The following is a 21,447-nucleotide window of genomic DNA, read 5'->3' as shown; positions in this document are numbered from 1 at the left end:
GTGCGTAAGCTACCGTGAGATCTGTTGGTGTCAACATTAGTTATGTGGCTTTGGTGGCTAAAGCCTAGAAGTTTTAGAAAATGGGCTGCTGGAAGAAGAATCTTTAATTTCACACTGTCAAAAGCAGTTGCCAGAAACAGATGGGAAGTACGTAGGCCTATTAAGCAGGACAAAAATTTAGCAATCAGGAGACTACTCAGCCAAGCAAGCTATATATACCAGCGTTGTGAATCAAGGACTGAAGGGCAGAAGTAATATTTGAGGAAGCCAAAAAACTTGTTTGATACAGGTGTGCAGATGCACATGCACACTCGTATTTTGTACATGAATTGAAAACCTAGATTTAAAGTCCAGTGCCTCAGTCATTTGAACTATTATTCTTGACATCTTTTCATAACTAAGCAGAAAAAAAATCACATTGCTATACAGCTTCAGACAATTATTCTGACACTTCTACAGTCTCAACATCCTGCAGTTCTCTCAGTTTTGGCTACATACTCATTACTTAGTTCAATCAATGGTCCTATCAGCAAATTAATGGCTGTATCCATTCCAACTCTGCAAGGCCAGGGCCACGTTCTGAGACATGTTTAAAGAAGTTCAGAGGCCAAATGTTGGTCTCCTATCCTCAGGAATATATAAAAGCCTACATATCAATGTAAGTGGAAATACCCGCACCAAGTCTGAACTTACTTGACTGTTAAAAAAGGAGCCTATACAATGTGCAAGACAGTCTGAAAGAGAACCAGATGACTAGGTGAAAGGCAAGCGAGCCCCATTGCTATTTTAGGATGCAGTAGGAGCACTGTACAGTGCTGGCAAATATGCCACAAGGCCAGTGCGAGAGATACATCCTTCCAGAGAGGTGTATGCTGGGCACACATTACCCTAAAGTCCTACACAGGTACCAAATGCCCAACTCTGTGCAACTGAATCCCATTCTGTTACCTAAAACCAGGATGAGCTGCCACAGCTGCTGACTTCTGTATTATGCAAATACATTATACAGTGAAGCTACGTGACTAACGTTAAGGAAAGCATTTAACTTTAAGGCAACTAAGTTTATTCTCATAAGCATTATCAATGTAGTCCATAGGATCTCTTGTGTATACATATATATGTCTTCATGATGAAAGCTGGATAGATTTATCAAGACAATCAATGAAAATGTCATCCTCATGGTTCCAGCAAAGCACAAATTAAAACAAATGTTTTTTTAAAACTGCTTTGAACTTTAGCTATGCTAATAAAACCAGAGGAAACTTCCCAATGGCTATTCAGTTGAAGTTGACTCTGCCCCTCTACCCTAACTGAACAGTAGTGTCTGGAGATAAAGATTAGTACTGTGATTAATGTTCAGGTATAGCACAGAGGAAACAAATGACTTCTCCAGCTTTCCTACCAATTGCGTGGCTTTGGGAAAGTCAATTAATTATGTCATGCCTGTATTTGCTAATCAATAGACAGTGATGGAATATCCTTGTCTCATGGGACCGATTCAACATTAATCTGATCTATTTTTATTGATGCTTTCAGAATCCCAAACTTGCTATGTAAATCCAAATAATTAACATATAGGGACCTCTGGCAATTAATATATTGGCAAAGGTATAAATAACTCAGTCACATTATGTGAAGTTATTATGCACAGAGTTATCTTACTAGAAACAGGATATCCTAAAACTTAAATTAACTCTATGAATTATAGACATTAAATGACAAATGTGAAAAGTAACACTGCAGCATCACATACAGTTGAAGGACATAACTATCAACTAGGAAAAGATAATAAAGGGTGGAGCAAAAGTTTTGAAGATCCTGCCACTACTGACACTGCCTACCTCACATGGGTAGAATAGTTCAAGTAGAGATTACTGTTTCACAGCTGAACAGTAGATTCACGCAGCCCAAATTAATTTTTTTTAATGTGCTATATACATTGCCCTAGATAAAAGTTCTTGGTACTGTAAACTTCATTATAATGTGAGCATTAAATATGAAAAAAATCCCAAAATCTAAAAATAGAAATGAAGAAACAGATTAAAAGCAAAGCAGCATGCTCCCTGCTAATTTCTTATTAAAAAAAATAATTTAAAAAAGGAAGATAAGTAATCTCAACAAAGTTTAGACATAGTCTTAAAAACTACTTACCTCTTGATCCTAAATTGGCATAGTGAGTGCAGTAAAAATAAAGATCCTGTCCTGGGTTTTATACCCCAAACCAGATGCATTGAGGGCTAAATAATAAAGACTATGAAATATAGATGTCCAGATTTTTCAAAAGCTTGTGCCAGGGAACTGGCAGTCTGAGAGGCTAAAAGCCTTTTTGGCTCTTTAAGCACTCAAGACACTTCTACAAATTCATAGATGTTAAGCACAGAAGAGAATGCCATCACTGCAGATCATCACCTGGTAACTTGAACAGGAGGGAACAGTCGTCACTGTTTTCCTAAATATACATAATTGTGCCAAATAACTTGCAGATTAATTAGAACAAATACTTATAAAAGAGTAACTACCTTATGTATAATTTTTTATGTAATAATTAACTACTTTCATATAAATAATTGGTTACAATCATTGTAAAAATATTTTATCTCAATTCCAACCTAACTTTAAAAAAATAAAGCAACTTCCATGTGCTGACTCTTTCAATAACTTTCTCTTCTACAATAAACCACAATCTATTAATCGGTAAGATCCAGTGAAATCTGTGATGAAGTCACCATTGTTTTATCTCTAACAAGGTAATTCCCTCTTCATGTAGCAAGTTTTTCAGCTTGTTGGTGTTCTGTCACTTATTCAAATCCACTATGGCTTCCAATATCTTTTTTTCAGTATTACATAAACTTGCATACTATGTTTTTCCTGAAGGCAAGGTGAACACTTTAATTTCATGATTACGTACAGAGGTGTATTTTAAAAAGCACCTAATGAACCACACAGAAGCATCAACCTTGTGAGACAGTCATCTTTAAGATGCAACTGACACAACAATCATATTCCAAAAGATGTCTGTATCTCATTCCTCCATCTCCCAGCTGAGCCAAGAGGGTATGAGGTAGCACACGTGCCCTAGATTCATCTGATTTCCACTAAACAAACCTATTACCTCTAAGCAACACACTGGGGGACACAGGAACTTTTAAAACCTTTATTTTAGTCATTCAATACAGTTTTTGATACAGGTCCAGTCCCACGGGGTTCTACCTGCAAAAGATTTTTTAAGAGCATATGACTAACTGTACAAAGTGAGACAAAGATACATGCATTGAGAAGGGAGGGGGCAAAAAAGCCTTATATATCACTAATTCAGTAAAAAAAGGCCCAAAGAATAGTCACGTGTCTTTTTGACAGCTGATATAGAGCTTATAGCATAATGTTGAGGACCAAGGACAGACCATACTAGGGCCATTTGTGGTAAACCCTAAGAAAATCAACTCACCTTTCCCTGTTTTGCATGCAGATTCTTTTATCCATCCTGAGATCCAGCCCAGGAGCTCAATGGCAGAAGGTAAAGGGCAGAAATTCTGAATAGTTCTGCAAGGGATCTTCCTGATGGAGTCAGACAATTCCCAAATGCCATGGGAAACACAAGAGGAGGAAACAAATTACCTCATGACCTCTACCCAAATATAAAATGAAGTTAGAAGCAACATTCAAGAAATCATCCTGATTTTAACTACAATGCACATAAAAGACAATCACACACTTTTGTCTACCGGAGCACCTGAACACAAAGTTTAGGTGTGTGTCATTGCAGGTACCTCAACAAGAAGAGATGAGATCTTCTTAAGTTCCAGATTCACCTGTATGATTCCATCAATTTGAGGTCATGACCACTGTTCTCATCAGAGAAGTGGGGGAAAAAAATAAATATATCTATAAATAGATACATATATTTATATATATAAAAGAGAGTGTGTGTGTATATGTATGTATGTATATGAAGAGAACAGCATCTATCATTTCTATCATTACCCATCAGATCTGGGGGGTAGCTCATGGCATAATCATGATGAGAAGAATGAAGAAAGCACAGATTGAATAGTTGTGAAAGGACACTGAGAATGACAGTCTGTGACCAAAGCAGCTGATGAGAAGAAGCATCTATATGGGAAATACTCAGTTGTACCATGCCAAGATCTGAGCAACAGCTGCAATACTTCATAGAAACACTGTGAGTGTCAAGCTGCAGCAGCTTAGTAAAAACTCTACAGATGCGTATGGAATCCATTCAGTATTAAAATGTGTCATGATATGCCATGCTTACTTGAGTGGAATGAAAACCTACACCAGTTACAGACCCTTACCTCTGGCTACATATTTTCAGACTTGCTCATATGTTCATACGCTTTCATCAGTGCCCCATGAAGAGTAAATGTTGGCTGTTTACACAGCTCTCAAATACCAGTTTCCAGGAACTTTTCCTGATTGCACAAGAATACTGTTCTGTAATACTTTTAACAGTCAGTGGCTTATTTGTTATCCTACATTTTGCAAAATCACTTGATTGCTTTCTTTTGACTGCGTTTAGTAAACATAATGCACATTTCACAGCTTTCAATGCTTACCTACCTCACCACCTTGCCACATAACTAATGTGGATGCTGCTTTTTTAATTGTTTCTTTGAAGTATTCAAAACCAGTCACTGTTAAGAGATGAAATATAAGGCAGGAAGTTTTGATGGAACATATGGCAGACAAAACCTCAAGCAGACTGATAGGGATTATTGGAGGTTGTTCTTTTTTACTCCCTATTCTGCGGGCAATAAGATACTGCTAAAGAGCATCTGGGAAATCCACCTAGCAAATCCCTTGTTGTTGCAGGATCTAGGACATCAGCAATGATTCCAGTACCTCACTTTTTTCCTGTGGCGTATTACAGCTGCACCATTGTTCTTTCCTATAAGGGTGAAGGTTATTAATCAGAACTTCATGGATGTTGTGATGTTTAGTGAGCTGAACTGTTGCAGATCCTCTTGGAGTAAATGTCTATTACTAAGGTTGCCAATTCCAGAGGACTGGACTCAGTAATTCAGGTGATTCCTTACAGTCCTCTTTTCTGGTAATTGATATTACTATCTACGTCTATTTTCTTTCTAAAAATAAAATTTCAGATAGGTCTTCCTAGGAGTCTTTGGAAGCAAATGGAGGAGAACAGAGGAGAATTAACACAAAAAGCTGAAGCAGCAAAAGGAGGGTTAAAAGACTAGCAACAAAAAGAAACATGAAAGAGAAAAAAATAGTGAAATAGTTGAAAAGTTGAATTTTACTTCTTCCTTCATTCATTAAAAAAATGACCTATTCAGTTCTTTCACATCACCTTGCAAATCCAGTTATGTGAATAAGTAAGTATCCAAAAAAAGCATTCCGTGTTCTAGTGTACCTAATTATTCTCAGCAATTGCTGTAGAGGGAAAATGGAGAGCACACAAAAGCACAGTTTGAAAGTGTATCAAGTATTCAGCAAGACATTTGACGAGTGGCATTCAATCAACAAAAAACAAGATTAGCTTGTGAGATGTCTGTAAGACAACTAATAAAAATTATATTTATTTTAAAGCCTCAGCAATATGTTGTTATAAAAGTCATTAAAGAAAAAAAAAATCTTTGACTTCTTTCCGCCCTTTCTTCAGCAGGTGACTTGGTGTATAGAAAATAATTCAATACCAGAAGAAAAAATAGGGCTAACATTTTGGGATTATCAACTTCTTGAATAACAATATATTTTTGGAGGAGTCTAACATTTGTAGAAAGTGGCCAATTATCAAGCCGTTCATCACAGGTTAGTTGAGGATCAGCTCTTCAACCTCTGCATCTGAAAAATAAAAAAATGACAGTTCATTAGCTGTAAATAATATTAAGACTAAACATAAATGTAGTAGGTAGCAATTGTTGCTGCCCCATTATATCTCGCTCAATTTACCATCAAATAGTATTTAATCTTCTAAGAGCAATATTTGCTCTCAGTCTTTTTTCTAGCTGGTAGAGGAGCTGCGTATGTGATAACAGAAGGAGAAGAAAAAGCTGCAGTGAACCATTTGACCTGGTAGGACTTCAACACAAATTCAATTTCCTTCCTAAGACAAAAAAACAACAAACAAAAGACAAAAGCAAGAGTTAGGGATTGAAGGATATTCATTGTAACAAGGCCCAGCCTTCCAAGTATCTGTCAGGAACAAACCCTGGTTGAAGTCAACAGCAATTTGCCTGAAAGGTACAGAGTTGGGTTCCTGGGCTGTTGAGTTACAAAAAGTTCTTGGCTGTAAACAGGGAGGGAAGTAGTAATTTCGTACACCTTACCTCACTGATCGCAGATGCACTTGATAGCTTTCTCTCTTGTCTGAACAGATGTCCAGCCACTAAAATCAAGTTGGACAAAGTCCTGCATCCCCTCTGGGTACAACTGCTTCTGTTTCAGTTTGAGGGACCAATGACTCCAAAGGTGAGTGTAAATGAAGATAGACAGCTGGATCTGTGAGTAATACACATGCAATCTGGAATCAACAGCACCACTGTCTGATACTTGACCAATGTGCACTTGTTCCTTTAAAAAAAAAAACTTCTGAGAAAATTTATGAAAGGTCGCATTAAAAGTTATTCTTTTCCATGCCAGTTCTACATTAGCTGGGATTTCATACGCATTTGGAGCCAGACTGTATTCTCCATTACAGATATGTAAATCTAGGGTAGCATCATCAACTTCAGTTTAATTGACCTGGATTTCCATCATTGTAATGCATGCCCTGCAGGAAACCAATTTCATTTTCAAGAGCTTTCACTGAACATGAAAACCTGCTACTAAATATACTTCCAATGGGAAGAATTAAACATAGAATTGATGTTGTCATAGACAAAGGACTTTGATGAATGTGACTGTGAGAGAATGCTAAAGCATTCATATCTTTAGACAAACACTGCACTGATTTTTTCATGCACCTGTAGTTTTCTCTCTTCATAACACCATTCTATTTTGCTATTTATTATGGGTAACTCCCAAAATCAGAAGATTCAAGTCTGGACAAAACCAGTGCTTTATAAATTCAACTTCTTTTTCAAGGAAAAGGCTTATTAAACCATTATTAAAATAACATAATTTTTTTGGTACCAAAAAGGTACTCAGTGGTGTATAACAATTCCCCTATCAAAGAGCAGCAAAAAAGAAGACAGACCTTTTTTTCTTCATAGAACTATACTTCTTTCTCCAAACAACAAATAAACTGACTTTTGAAGCTGTAAAATTGTGATTTTCTCAGCTTTCTCCCTTTCTAAAAGTGGGGGAAAGTAAAGCCAAGGTGATTGATAAAAATGGTAGAGGAAAATATAACGGACTTAGTCTTTACAATGACACCAACCTATAAAACCCCTGTGTATGAAGTAGGCGTTAATAGGGAAAAAGAAAACAGGCTAGTTTGTCTTACTTGTGTAGGTGAGTGGGTAGGGAAAAATGAGATGACAAAACTCCTTGCATACACTGTTTTCTGTCCTTTCGTTAATATTTTCCATGCATAGGAGAAGAGAAGGGGCCTATCTCCCTCTATTGTAGTGTATCTATCTCCCAAGGAGGTGTGAAAAACACTGGCATGTCTACTACCTTTGCACAAACCTGAGTACAGCAGAGAAAGAAAAAGGTGCATACTTCAACAGAACATTTGAGCCTGCCTTCACACACCAACAAAGTGAGGTGCAAGCCAAAAGATGTTGTAGCCTTGTATTACCCACCATGATGGCAGCGGGGGTGGATTTCAACTTCAGTTCACTTCTATCATTTTCACTTTTGAATCTCAGTACAAACTGTTTCCAAGGACTTAGTGAAAAGCAGCAATGCTGGAATCTATAGGATAACAATTAAGGCACAGCTGTAAGAAGTCACCATCTTCTCCTTGGTGTTGTGGTTGGAATGGTGGAAGCAAGCTGGGATACCTGTGGAGCTGCAGGCTTTAGTCTGTGCTGATGTCTTGCTGCTCCACAGGGTGTATGTCATGCACTATCTTTGCATTCTGCCCCATTCTTACGTTGGTGTTTACTCAAACGCTAGTACACCACTAACTTTTGTAATGTCCTGCCTATACTTTTCACCACACTTTGCTTCCCTCCTCATATGTTATTCATTACAGTAGCAAACAGAATTTCACGCTAAGCCTCTTCCTAGTCTTAACAATTAAGACATAAAATAAGGCTGTCAAACATCTGGACTGCAGACACTTAAGATATTTTCATTAACAAAACAGCAGTCCGTAAAATACGGCATTGCTTTGACACTTTCTGTCCTGCTATGGAAATGAAATAAAATATAACAATTAAAACAAAACAAAACAAAAATCCAGTTTCCTTTTATGCCATACGTAGGTAGCAAGATCCAACTTGAAGTAAGAGAGATGAGTGAGAAGTTCTGCAGAGAGGATGAGTTGGAGTCAAAAACTCCTTTCTGAAAGGCTTAACTAGCTCCTAATTCAGTTTCATTATCAGTAACTTGGGCACTTGGCACCATAAACTAGAATGGCAAAAAGGCATTTTCTTTGAACCAAAAAAAACCCGGTATGCAGAGTTTACTAGTATCCTCAAAAGAGGAGGACACACTTCTATCTTACCCTTTTTAGCCTTCCTTCCTGCTTAGAGCTAAGGTAATCATATCATGTAAGAACCATATGACAATGTGCTCCAATTCAGCTGAAACCTGTCTGTGCCATTTGAATATAAATAATGAACGATGATGAAAGAAAAAAAGAAATGATAAATGTTTTCATTATGAAGTGAAAAAAAAGAAAAGAATGTCTCCAACACTGTTCTTCAACGTGCCAAATTCCCACAATCTGTATTTTACCTCTTGCTTCAAGTAGATGCACTCCTATTTCACAGTCCTTTAAGAATTTTTTTAACACATTTCTTACTAAGTGGCTCAATAAGCTACTACTGCTCTATATAAAAGCTCACTGTAACTCCTGAGGACCCCACTTCTACATGCTATATGCTATATGCTCCCTCATATACTGACCATTTCTCCAAGCGAACTTGCACTAAAAATATAGGCAAAGGGGAACTAGACAGTGACTTCACGCGCCGCAGAGACACGGTGTCAGATGTGATGATGTTCCCTGGATATTAGGAATGACCTTTCATATTTTCCTAAGATACAATCATATCTTTAAAAATGAGAGAGAGAGAAAGGAACATATTGAAACTCTACCTTACTCCTCAGAGTTCATGTCTGTCTGTGGCTAAATTCATGTGTACTTTCGGAAAACAGCTGGATTGACGATGCATCAGCAAGTTACAACAGACTAATCAGTATATTTGTATATTCAGGCCAGGTTGATTGGACAGTTGTGCCTGGCTTCCTTCTGTAATGATGAGCTTTGGCAAAGGAGATGTTACGAGATTCTACAGCTGGACTAACCACTGAAGATGACCAAAGTTTTAACTAGGGCATCATGCAGAATGTTAAATGACTCTTCACCCAGGATCTCACATCCCCTTTCAGATCCCATGCAATGTTACCGTCTTTAAATACCTTCTTAGAGCAGGACCTGTCTTATAAGTGGACAACCTTCCAGCCTAACCTGCTGTAGTGTAAATGCATCCATTACAGCACCAGTTTGAAGTTGCAATAGTTGGGAATACATGGCCCCTGGCACTGGCCCATGATGGTAAGACTGGTCTTTACATCAGGCTGAAGAAAAAAGCTTGAGAAACACTTTAAACGTCCAACATTAAAGGAGTGACAGAAAGATCTTCCTTTTAGAAACTACATGACAGCTCTGCCTTGCTGTGAACCACTGTAACTATAATGACATGAACATTAGAATGCAGTAGTATAATTAAAGGTCATTGTATGCAGCAATAATTATTTACTGTTCTCTTCTTTAAAACTTTGCTTTTCTTTTCAGACTTAGAGAAATATTAATTATCTTGTGCATTTCTCCATGAAGCCAATTAGACACTCGGCTAAACATAACGCATATTAACTTAGCCTACCATACATACAGAGGGCCTGGAGGTGTCCAGCTTTTCTATCAGAAATTTTGTCTGGTAAAAAGAAAAAAGACATTAATCAACTGCCTGCACTTAGTAGATATCTGGACAAAATGGACACATGGTATGTGTCCTCCTTATTACCTTACTTTAATATATCTCCCAGGCGTTCATGATCAGTAGTATGTGTTTCTGTCTGGGAAATCCCAAACAGAAGTTTTGCATATTAGGAACATCCTTTGCAATAGAGACATAATGAACTATTTATTGATCCAGGTAAGATACATGGCATGATATAAGTACAGCTGGTTAGCTCAAAACCTGTTTTCCCATACTGTATCACAATAACCTTGTTATGCAAATGCAGAAGAGACATCATTTCAAAGGAGTGGGCTTGCTGTATTTCATGAAATGATGTAGAAAAGATAAAGAGATAAAGCCATATAATGAGATTTTAAAAATAAAATATATGGTCTAGGAAAAAGCAATAACACAAGAATCACAAATCAAAAATCTCAGTGCTACAGAGACTTCACTGTGGTCATACAGAAACCTAGCAGTCTCACACGTAAGTATATAATAATCTAAAATAATCTATATGTGCACTTAACTATTTGAATTCATAGAATTGCATTTGCAGAGCATTTACACATTAGTTTTATAACTCTTTTGTCGTACAAAGAACCAGACCTGTTAAGGTAAATTTATGTATATATTTGTGCAGCTATCCAAAATTTCACTGACTTCAGTTTAGCCCTGAATGGTTGTAGAAAGTTCTGCTGCCGTGAACATCTCCATCTTATTGAAGGATGAGCTCCCTAATATCAGCTTAATAAAATCATATATATAAAGTATATACATACACATATACATATATACATACATACTTACATATATGTATATACCAAATTTTTCATTGCATGACATTTTTCCAGTGAATGGTAACACAATTTAGACCAGATTTTAAGGTTATGTTACAATTTGGCAACTCCATTTGGCATGTGGTCTTTTTACACAGAGGTTACCACACATACTCACTGCCTGAAACCGAGGATTCAAAGAGGAAAGTTACATTGTCCACTGAAACATCACACCTGTTTAAAGAGTGTTATCAACATCAGTTTTAAAAGTCATATTCTGAAGTGACTGAACAGAGTATTCTTTAAATAGTATACCCTAATAGTTGGAAAATTAAAATTTGTTCACAGGGTTATCTGATCTCCAGTCTTACATCAGAGTCTCTTCTGACAAGAAGACTTGATTTGTTATTCCCAAAAAACTACATTTCTTACAAATCACTAATGATTTCCTCTGTGTACATTAGAGAGACCTGATTTTAGGGAAATGTTAGGTAACCCTCTTTGGACATCCAAGACTCTTTCATAGACTGAAGCCACCATCTAGCAAGCCTTCCATATACCATAAGCATATAATTGCTTCAAATAGGTACTGACAAGATGAATATTCTAAATATTGAACTTCCACAAAGAAATAACCATTTAAAAAACCAAAACATTTGTCTATTAGCTGTCAGATTTGCAAAGAAAATATGATGGGAAAACTACAGCTTTTATCTCAACTGCTTCTTCTGATCATGTTTCTGCAGTATGTACAAAACTATCAATCAGAACTGTATTGTCAAACAGTGGAGCCCACCTCTACACATGCGAATGAAGTATTGTTCTTGTAAACAGTGTTGTACAGGCAAATACTTATAGTTTAACAAAACTGCTTGTTTCCAGAAAAAAATAAGCTCCCTTAAAAAAATTGTGATTTGGTCAGGAGGTATAATATGTTGATAATTTTCAACAAAAAAAAGTAGTCTTTTGTCTTTTTGTGGCTAGATTCAGCTCTGATATGTTATCTTTAGACCTAGTGACAGGTCAGAACAGATACAAGTTGACCAGATAAACTGTGGCTGCAAATTTAATAAAACATACATGATGCAGTATCCAAAAAGGAGATTCAGACGCAGCAGATAGGGAATATGTCAGCCAACAGATCTTCCCGGCTCCAGCCCTCTGACTCTGGATTTCACAGAGTCCTTGCCATCTCGAGCAAGTAACATCATCTGCAGGCTGAACGGGCTGTGGTAGAAGCTGGAGGAAGTATGATGTATTACTTCCTGCAATGTTAGCCCAATAATTAAAATATATTTCCCCTGCATTTAGAAACCAGGTATTTTCTTCGCTAGCTTCTTGCATAACTTTTCTCAATTCTTTGCCACATAAAGGTACTGTAAGAATACTACATTATAAGAAATGGCATATCAATTTGATATTTGGTGAATGCTGCAGATTATTTTTCTCATGAAACATGATTAGAGGTTACACTGAACACATTTGCTTACCCATCACTACCAATATTGCCATTATTCAGGTCTAATCATGCCTGATAACTGTATAACTGTGAATGGCTTGGTGGTTAGATGCTGCGAAAGCACTGGGAGAATTCCTAGATGACTTCAAAAAACAACCCATACACTTGTTGTATTCTGAGTAAAAAGGATATGTGAGATGTGGTTCCTAGTAAACTATAGTACTCTATTAACCTTACTTGTCCTTTATTTTGTTTCCTTTATGGCAGAGAATTGGAGTCCTGGCTAGTTCCTTGTGATACGGTATGCACGTGGGCAAGGGTGAGTACTGCACACAACTAGGAGTTTGATCTTCTGCATTGTTCAAAATTAATCGGCTCAGTAACGGCCAGAACACTCTTCTGGAAGGGCCCAGTAACCTGAATCACCATGGGAAGGCAAGAGGATCTCCTTGATCAGGTTTAGGGCTTGTAAAACATTATCTGACTCTTTAGCATGTAAGATACCACTTAAGGTAAAGCAGTAGTAATGATTTATATGAGTGTATATATATGCATATGAAACACTGAGATGCTGTACAGTCCCATTCTATTCTAATACACTGATGTTTTTTGTTCCTTCTAAAAATACTCTGTAACTTTTTTTAAATGTAAAAAGTAAGAGTAGAATTAATCTGTAAAATATGAAATTGGCCACAAAAACGTTATTTTACTCTACACTCAGCTTAAAAACCTTGTGACAATTTTTTGTCTCAGTAGTGTGTTCTTCCTGAAATCTGCACTCCATATTTAATAATCTTTACTGTATACCTAATAAATCATATACTTAAATGAACTGTAAACATCAAAATGAGTTTCACTAGTACAAAAAAGGGAGACAAATCTGCATATTGTTTGCAGTATAGAGTGGGTAGGATGACAGTGAGTGATGAAAGAATGTATCGATGTGGGGGATGATTCAGGCCTCTTAAAATTTGTAGAATAACAATAAGATGGCTTTGACTGTCATCTCAGTTCATTACAAACAGATTTTTAACACTTTTTGATACTTTTTTTTTTTTTTTGCATCTGAGTTGGAACTGGTTAAAATTAGAAATGTAACACCAGACTAATGTTCTTGTCCTAGCTATAAATGAGTTCCACAGTAAAACTGTTCCATTTCTTCACCAAGCTTATTCCTGATTTGCAAGAGTAATGGCAGTAACTGAAGTGTACCTTAGGCAAAAGAGCCTGTGTGTCTATCAATATTTGGGTGACTGGCTTATAAAAGGTTCACTGGAACAATGTGCCCTGAAGCAAATGAAGATACCATTTCGTATTAGAGAGTTTGCGACTCACTGTGCAACAAAGTACTGAGTGAATCCAGCACTGCAATATGCGTGCACTCAGAGACTAGAGATCTTCAGAACATTTTCAATGAAACGAAAGTTTGTCAAAACAAAAATATTCAATGCAGATAAACAGTTTTTCATAAAGATTTTATGGAGAAGGTTTTGGGATACATGACTTGCTAAACTGGAACGGCCAAAAAAGACTAGCGATCTCCCATTTGGTCTTGAGAGCTTTCTTCTACCCACCAAAACCAGATACATGAGTTAAAATAAATTTCAAGGGGTTTTTGTTGGTTTTTTTTACTCCACAGGCAATGAAGACGGGAGTTAAAACTTTAACATCAATAAATGCTGTTCTCTAGACATCAGTCATGTACAATCCCTTTCTGGATATACCTAGAAAAAGCGATTTTCCCTATCACTCCTATTGCAAAGCTGTGCAAAAAATGTGGCCATTCAAAACATATCTATGTTGTCAGGTAATTTTGTGGTGGGCTACTGAAAGCTGGTGACTAGCATTAATAGTACTTGGATCCAGTACTCACATCCTATTATTGCTGCTGTAAAAGTGGCAGTCCGGTTGGGAGTTATCAGATAAAAACCAGGAACTTGTCACCAATAAGATAAATGGCTAAATTCTATGATAAAGGACATTTCTTCACCCTCCCTACAGTATTCCCTCAACACCCTCCTAGAAAGTTAGTATACCTGATCTATAGGATCCATCTTCATATACAATATAGCCACCCTTGCTTCTCCTTACCCACATGATGGAAACCACAGAGAAAAGCCCTCAGGGGATTACAGATTTACAGCTTCTTAAAGCAAACTTGTCATTTTTAATTCAGGTTAGGTGCCTGCATAACACAAACAATCAGGAAGGAAGCAAACCAGCTCCTTTCAGATGCTGAGAATTCACATGTAGTAATCGGCTTGGGCATACACACTTGGCATTCATACAGATTCATTCTACAGATATGTAATACATGTAACGAGATGGTCATCTATAAATATACATAGATATATGTATCTCAGTATGTATACATATATATGTATCACATTATATACATATTTAAATATACTTATTTTTTTTCAAATGGGTAACGTAGACAGTTCTCAATAAATGGGCTGATAAAATTCATGCCTGATGGAGAACTGCACTGTTTTTTTTCAGTGTGTCAGCACAATATATACGCCTATATATATGTATTCACCCATGTACATCCACATACACTTAATGTACGTATGCATCGTATATGTATAACAGAGCATACAAATCTATGTATAGCATTTGAGTAATGATGTGACAAACATTAGGCACATTGCATTAAGGGGAATAACCTTCGGTTTGGCCTCATAAATCTTTTCCTTTTCTAAGCTACACACTTCATATCTGGAGCATGTGGAAGCATCTTACCTTGCTTCCATTTTCTCTTGCCTCCCGTTCCATCTTGAGATCAGATATTAGGAGAGTCTTGTATTTGTTCTTTCCATTACTGCTGTGATCATCTAGTCTGTATTCTGAAGTCAGCTGAGCAGAGAGGGGACTGTCACTCAGGTTCAGAGGCTGCTCATCCTGCTCCAGATTTGTTTTGCCATTACTGTTGGTTTCTGCCATCTCCCTGCAGTGTGTTCCCCCTGAAGCATTGGAACTGTGTCCCACGGTCTCATTGCCATTAAAACTCTCTGCGGCTGAATCATCTATTAAAAAATATATATTTTCAGTCACATGCCACATCATCATCTCTGTCCAGTTCAAACATAATTTATACCTTCAAAATGTTTTCAAAATAGAATGAAAATTGTTTATATTACTAGCACCAGTACATTTCTGCAAAATGTGCACACACACTCCTCCATGTTTTCAAGTAAAAACTTTATGTAAATCCATAAAATATTACTAAGTTAAGGGAAATTATCTGGGCTGACACCTTAGTGTCACTGTGTACACAAAAGATAAGTATCACAAAGGATTTTTAGGGACAAAGTGACAAAGTCTGCCTTAATCCATCTGCCTGTCCATATGTCTATGTATCTATTTAGATTCTTGTACCATACTCGTTATTGCAGTATTGCATATTTCTGAAATCAACAGAGATGCACATGGTACTGAGAGAGAATCTACTTCTCAGGTTTTAAGGGTGCAGAGCAGCATATGTCATATCCATAAACACCCTCTTGCACAGATACGATGTAAATACATCTGATGTATTCACTGCTGGCAGTAGAGATTATACTGGAAAAGCTGACTCCAAAAAGAAAGATCCTCTCTTCATTTTGTTCGGGTGCTCAATCCCTTTGCTCATTCATTGTGTGTCATACTGTATTTAGAAATACTGTTCAATAAAGGATTAAATCATCAACCTGAAAGTTACACCTGAAAACTCTGGATGTGTTGCTGCTACCCCTAAGATTTTACAGCTGAAATGTATGATTAATCTGTGTCTTCACATGCTTATGGGCTTGTGTATACTGTGTTTGTCAGCACTGGAAATTGCAACCTGTGCTACTACTCAGTCCTTTAATTCTGAACAGCCTGGGTGCCAAAAGATTATCTAGTAGAACAATTCATCCTTCAATGGACCAATTGGCAGCAGAATTTGGCCTTACTTCTTGCTCTCTAAAGCACCTTTTTGCTGGCAACTTATATGGTTTTGCTAATGGTGCAAACACCTGCCTAGGGCTCTACAAGCCTATGCTTATCACAGACAGTGGGAAGAAGCAGCTGGAAACAAAACCAGGGAGTTAGCAGCCAGGAACACATACAGATTGAAATTGGAGATACGGGATGAGATGGACCTTAATGTATTAGTACCTTAATATACCATCTGCTCTCATGCTCTTCTAAACAACTTGCATGGAAAAGAAACAAACACATTTATATATACATGGAATGAAAAAAAAATAAGTATCAGACACATTATCTTTAAAGGATGGGCTTAGCAATACTCATGCTTGAAACAACATGATTAATCATATTGTTGACTCTCCATCATTAATACAGTAAAAAACAACTATTCAGTGCCCTCAGAACATAATTTTAAAAGTGAATAAAGTATTGTATAAATGGGTAATGATCTAATTCAATTAAGTACTCAGAGAGCCATTGACAAGCCATCCTACATCAGTGGCTTGCTCGCTGTACACATCCAACACTGTCATGTCATGAAGTATACAGGACTGGGCACACATTCTGAACATATTTTTCTAAATTGCTTTGTTTTGTAAACCTGTAAAAATAAATCTAGTATAATGCAAATACATAATTTAAAAAAACTTAATTAAAATGCTTTTATTTAAGGAACACTTTTTTGGTTTACAAAATGCTCTATAATTAATGGCAGCAATAAAAAATAAAGCTATGTTTTGGTATGGACCACTTTTAAATTACCTTCTACAAATATAAATGCACACACAATAAAATGCATAATATTCCTAGAATAAGACTTTTAAATGTGTGCACCAACCCGACTTGCAACACAGGAATGGAAATGTTCTAATTTAAAAACCTAGGACTGCTTGAGGATTTCAGCTCTGTAAATGAAGAGGGTGAGCATGATTTATCCTTAATAAACTTTCTATCATGCCCTGAGACTTATGTCTTACAGGCCATAACACACTAAAAAGGTTAAAATTCTAAATGCAGTTTCAGAAATAAATACGCAATTTTATTATTCTGAACTAGAAAATGGCATACTAATATTGGGTCTTTGCTTTTTTTAAAGAAAATAGCCATATTTACAACTAATTTTAAAAGCTGAGATATCAGAAAGAAATTCAGATTTCTTTGTTTAACAGAGAAGCACTTTGGTTACTGCTGATTTGTATTTAGTACTGTTAACAGGTAATTGGCTCCTTGATTATCAGTTTAACAAGTGACAGTTTCAAATTAATTAAATCAATTACTGAATTGGTCACTGACTGAGGGATGCTCCTCCCTTTGAACGGCTCAGAAAATTCCCTGCTGTTGGAGTACAGAGAGAAACAAGTGAGTAACAAGAGGATGCAGAGACCCACCTAAAAGCTGGGGGTACTGCCTACTCTGCAGCACACAACTCTGATCCCTAGGGAACTTCTGTGCACCTGCACTTGAAGGTTCTGGGCCATGCAGTGCAGAGCAGTCACTACTAGGACATAGATGGCTAAATGGGAATGGTGGAGTAGGAAGAGAGCTATGCCTAGAGCCAGATTCAGGAACAACCAAGTCCAAAACAAGGCTATTAGTTTTCCCTTGTAATCATGAATAACAATACTTTTTTTTTTTTTTTTTCCCTGTATGATTAATGGCTGACAGCTAAAACTTACACATGTGTGAGAATGTTACAATACAGAAGAAAGAAAACCAACCACATTTTTCATATTTTTTCTAAAACACAACCGTTGAAAAATTCCTGTGCTGAATAAACATGGTCAAGCATCACAGTACTTTGAAACAATAATATAGTATTTACATTATTTTTGTCTTTACTTAGCAAAAGCTCAGTTACTTGAAACTCGGTTTCTACCATAAAGTCAAAGACCTGCTTTTACAGTCATTTAACCTTGCTTGTTAGAGATGGGAGCTATTGTCTAGTCAGGATGTTCAGGAGAATGGCTACAATGGCTATAAATCACACTTTTGCCAAGTAAATATACATATGTGCTGCCATAAACGAAATCAAGAAAAAAATCCAGTGGTTTAGTGCTAGTAGTTCCTTACAGATGTTACCATCCCTGGGCAGCTGGTCTATTTTTGCCAAGAGTAAGACTACTCTAAAGCAAGAATTTCTGAGGTATCAGAAACACAGACCATATCAGGAATAACTGGTTTGGGGAAAAAGGCAGGAGGGTCCGGCCCAGGAGAGGAAAGGCACGTTCACCCTTGGACATGGGCAGCCACTGCCCCAACATGTGCCAGCCCTGCTCACGGCTGCTGGGATGAGCCACCCCCAGCTCCTGAGCCCGCAGAGACTGCAGGCCCTCACAGCTGCCAAGGGGCAAGGTGGTTTCCTGGAGACCTGTTCCTTGGACCACCCTCCCTGGTGGCAGCTGCCTCTCCGGGGGGCAGGAGGTGTGACCAACTCACGCCTTCAGCACCTCCCAGGGCCGCAGCTATCCGCAGGCATCAGCCATGACAGCATATGATAGCCTCATCAAACGCTGCGGTTTGCTCTGGGCAGGACACGTCTCTAGAAACTGTGCACTTATCAAGCCCGTATCCCAGGATGCTGGAAGACTGGAAGCACAACTACAACTGGTTTTGTTACTTAAGCCTGAAAAGGGAGAGTCTGACTGCAAAATGTGTTATGTGCTTCACTTCTGGAAAACTGCCAGCTGGTGCCTCACCTACGCACAGATCCTGCCTCAGGGATTAAAGACCACCACCCCTCAGAGAAAGACTTGAAGAGCAGAGGGAAGGTGTCTTTGGACTGGGCAGTAGCCGCTTTCCTGAAGCAAGGAGTACTGTCCAGGCTTAGGCATGGACTTCTCAATCATGGACGAGTACTTCTTAAACCTCCTGATGTCGAGATCTCCTTCTCCCACCTTGCACAGAGCTCCACGCTGATCCTCTGCTCTGACCAACACCCTCTGGACACCTTCAGTCCAAGTACTCTCAGTGTTAGGGATAATTCTTAAAACAAGAACCGCAGTAATTTTCCTACTTCAAGTTAGTTTCTTATTATTCATCCCATTGCATTAGAGCTTCTACATCCCCTTGAGGTCTGCTAGACACAAAGTGGCACTAGCTTTGTTTCTGCACAACTGAGAAGTCCAGGCTCCTGAGAGAAAACTTTCCAGGCTTGTTGCAGCCACCACTGCGTTAGCTTCTCCCCCTGCTTTTGAAGAAAACTTGGAAATAGTGGAATAGACAATGCCAAAGAAAGCCCAAGTAAACAGATGCTCTGAATATGAGTTTTGATTCTCAAAACTGTTGCATCCTTCATTTCAATTAACTGCCACAAACATTTGCATTTCCATGGTCTAAACTTCTGCCAAAACCCAGTTTCTTTGTATTTAACACCTTGGATTCTGCAAGGTGATTTCTGTAGCAGTTGATAGTTTAAGGGCACTCTGATTTAGAGCAGAAAACCAGATCTTAATTTATAGAATTGTGTTCTCCTACCAAGTAATGCCTAGGTTTATGAATGGGCAAACAACATACACTGTTAGGATTCAAGATTCTTCTGTTACAGGTTAAAATACAGTTCTTCCACCCAGAGAGAACTCTTCAGACCAGATATGTCAAATGCTCAACACCATTCTCAGTAAGAGCGTTTTTTCAAAGGAAAGCAAGTTGAAGTATGCAGCAAATCTGGATGGAATAACAAGTCCTTCAAACACCATTTTTTCTGAGAGCACAAATTTAAGATCTGAACTCTGATTTAAGTGTCATTGAAGTACTGTGAATCTCAAACCTGGGTACATATATATAAATCTCACTTGTCTCCTTGAGAGAAAAATTTCCAGATGTTTTAAAGGATCTCTTGCACTACTCTTAGCAATCAATTTCATACTATAAATCAAACAGACTTTTCATATTCCTTGCCGGAAAGTTGGGAAGAAGTCAACAAGCCATTCCACATGAAGACAGATCTCTCAATAAATCCTCTCCCTCTCTCAAATTAATTCCCAGGCAGGAATTCAATTAATACTTAGAGTATGCTTAAATAGTTTATATAGCTGAGATTTCAGCTACCTGAAACTTACTGCATATTTTAGTAGTCAGTAATCCATAGTGTTGGCCTTCAGCAATAACAGTAGTAGTGTGGCACACTCGTGCAACCACACAGCCACACGGAAGCTCAGATCTGCTGAGAAGACAACATGGTGATGGGTCAGGGAGCTAAGGAATCCTCCACCAACACTAAGCATGAAGCAAGAGCCCCGTGACACCAAAGCAGCTCTAACACAGCTCCCCTTTTTTGCCATGAAACAAGGCAGATAGCCTACTTTAACTAGAATTTAGAAGAAAAAAAAATGTGGGAAAGGCAATTAACCTCATAGCACCTTTGGCTCTTTTGAGATATTCTGACTACACGGGGGCATTCAACAAGTCAAAACCATTCCTGGTGATAATGAGTCCAATTAATCACACTAAGTAAACTAGGCGATCGTTGGGGCCACTTCCTGCTTTATGAAGCAGAGAGCAGAGAGGGCCACATATGCAGCCCAAACAGACACTGATGCCTGCAGACTCCAAAGTAGTATGCACCCAGGTTAAACGAACACTTTGAGTGGGTTACCTGTCAACACAGCATCTCTGAGAGCAGCAGTTACTGTAAGGTGGGTAACTGCACTTTCTAAAAGGAGGAGATGGGATGTGAATGAGATGAGTGGGATGAGTGAGACCGAAGTTTCTGGCTGTGGAAGTGCAGACTGTCATAAAAACCACTCTTAAAGATCGTCTGCCAAAGTCCTGTACGATGAAGGTTGCTTTAATCTCTTTGGGCTGGACATCACCAGCCCAGACCTTGCTAAACACTGCCTTACACCCTATAGGATTCTGTTTCATTTGAACAGGATCACTTGCAAAAGACAGCACTGCAGACCAAAGACCGATAGACTCCAGACACTTTAGTTACTGTGCTGTTCTTTTTTAACCTTTGGCTTCAGTCATGCAAGTGTTTTATCTTTTCTATGTTAAAACACAACTTTAATGAAAATAATATTTGCTACATAAGCAAACATTTAAAACTAAGTTACATTCCTTCTGTAACTCCACAAACCCAAGGAATGCTAGCAAACCTTCCTAACAGGAACTATTGAAAAAAATGCTCTACTGGCAGCAACTGACGGCAGGCAGTTTTGGGAGAGGAACACCATGCATCAGACAAAAAGTGGTGCAG

At 37.9% G+C, this 21,447-nt stretch overlaps 1 protein-coding gene across 4 annotated transcripts in view; it reads right to left on the bottom strand.

The window, feature by feature from the left end:
- The window catches only part of NOL4 (nucleolar protein 4), a 201,349-nt gene that overhangs the window by 70,321 nt on the left and 109,581 nt on the right, over positions 1-21,447 (bottom strand). For all 4 annotated transcript variants that reach the window (XM_037381296.1, XM_037381297.1, XM_037381298.1 and 1 more), the window contains exon 6: positions 15,039-15,322. In XM_037381296.1, the coding sequence (XP_037237193.1) occupies positions 15,039-15,322 (284 nt within the window). The remainder of the gene's footprint in view (positions 1-15,038; positions 15,323-21,447) is intronic.

Source organism: Falco rusticolus, chromosome 3, assembly GCF_015220075.1.
Source record: "Falco rusticolus isolate bFalRus1 chromosome 3, bFalRus1.pri, whole genome shotgun sequence".
Classification (NCBI taxonomy): domain Eukaryota; kingdom Metazoa; phylum Chordata; class Aves; order Falconiformes; family Falconidae; genus Falco; species Falco rusticolus.
This window is presented reverse-complemented; position numbering and strand designations above follow the sequence as displayed.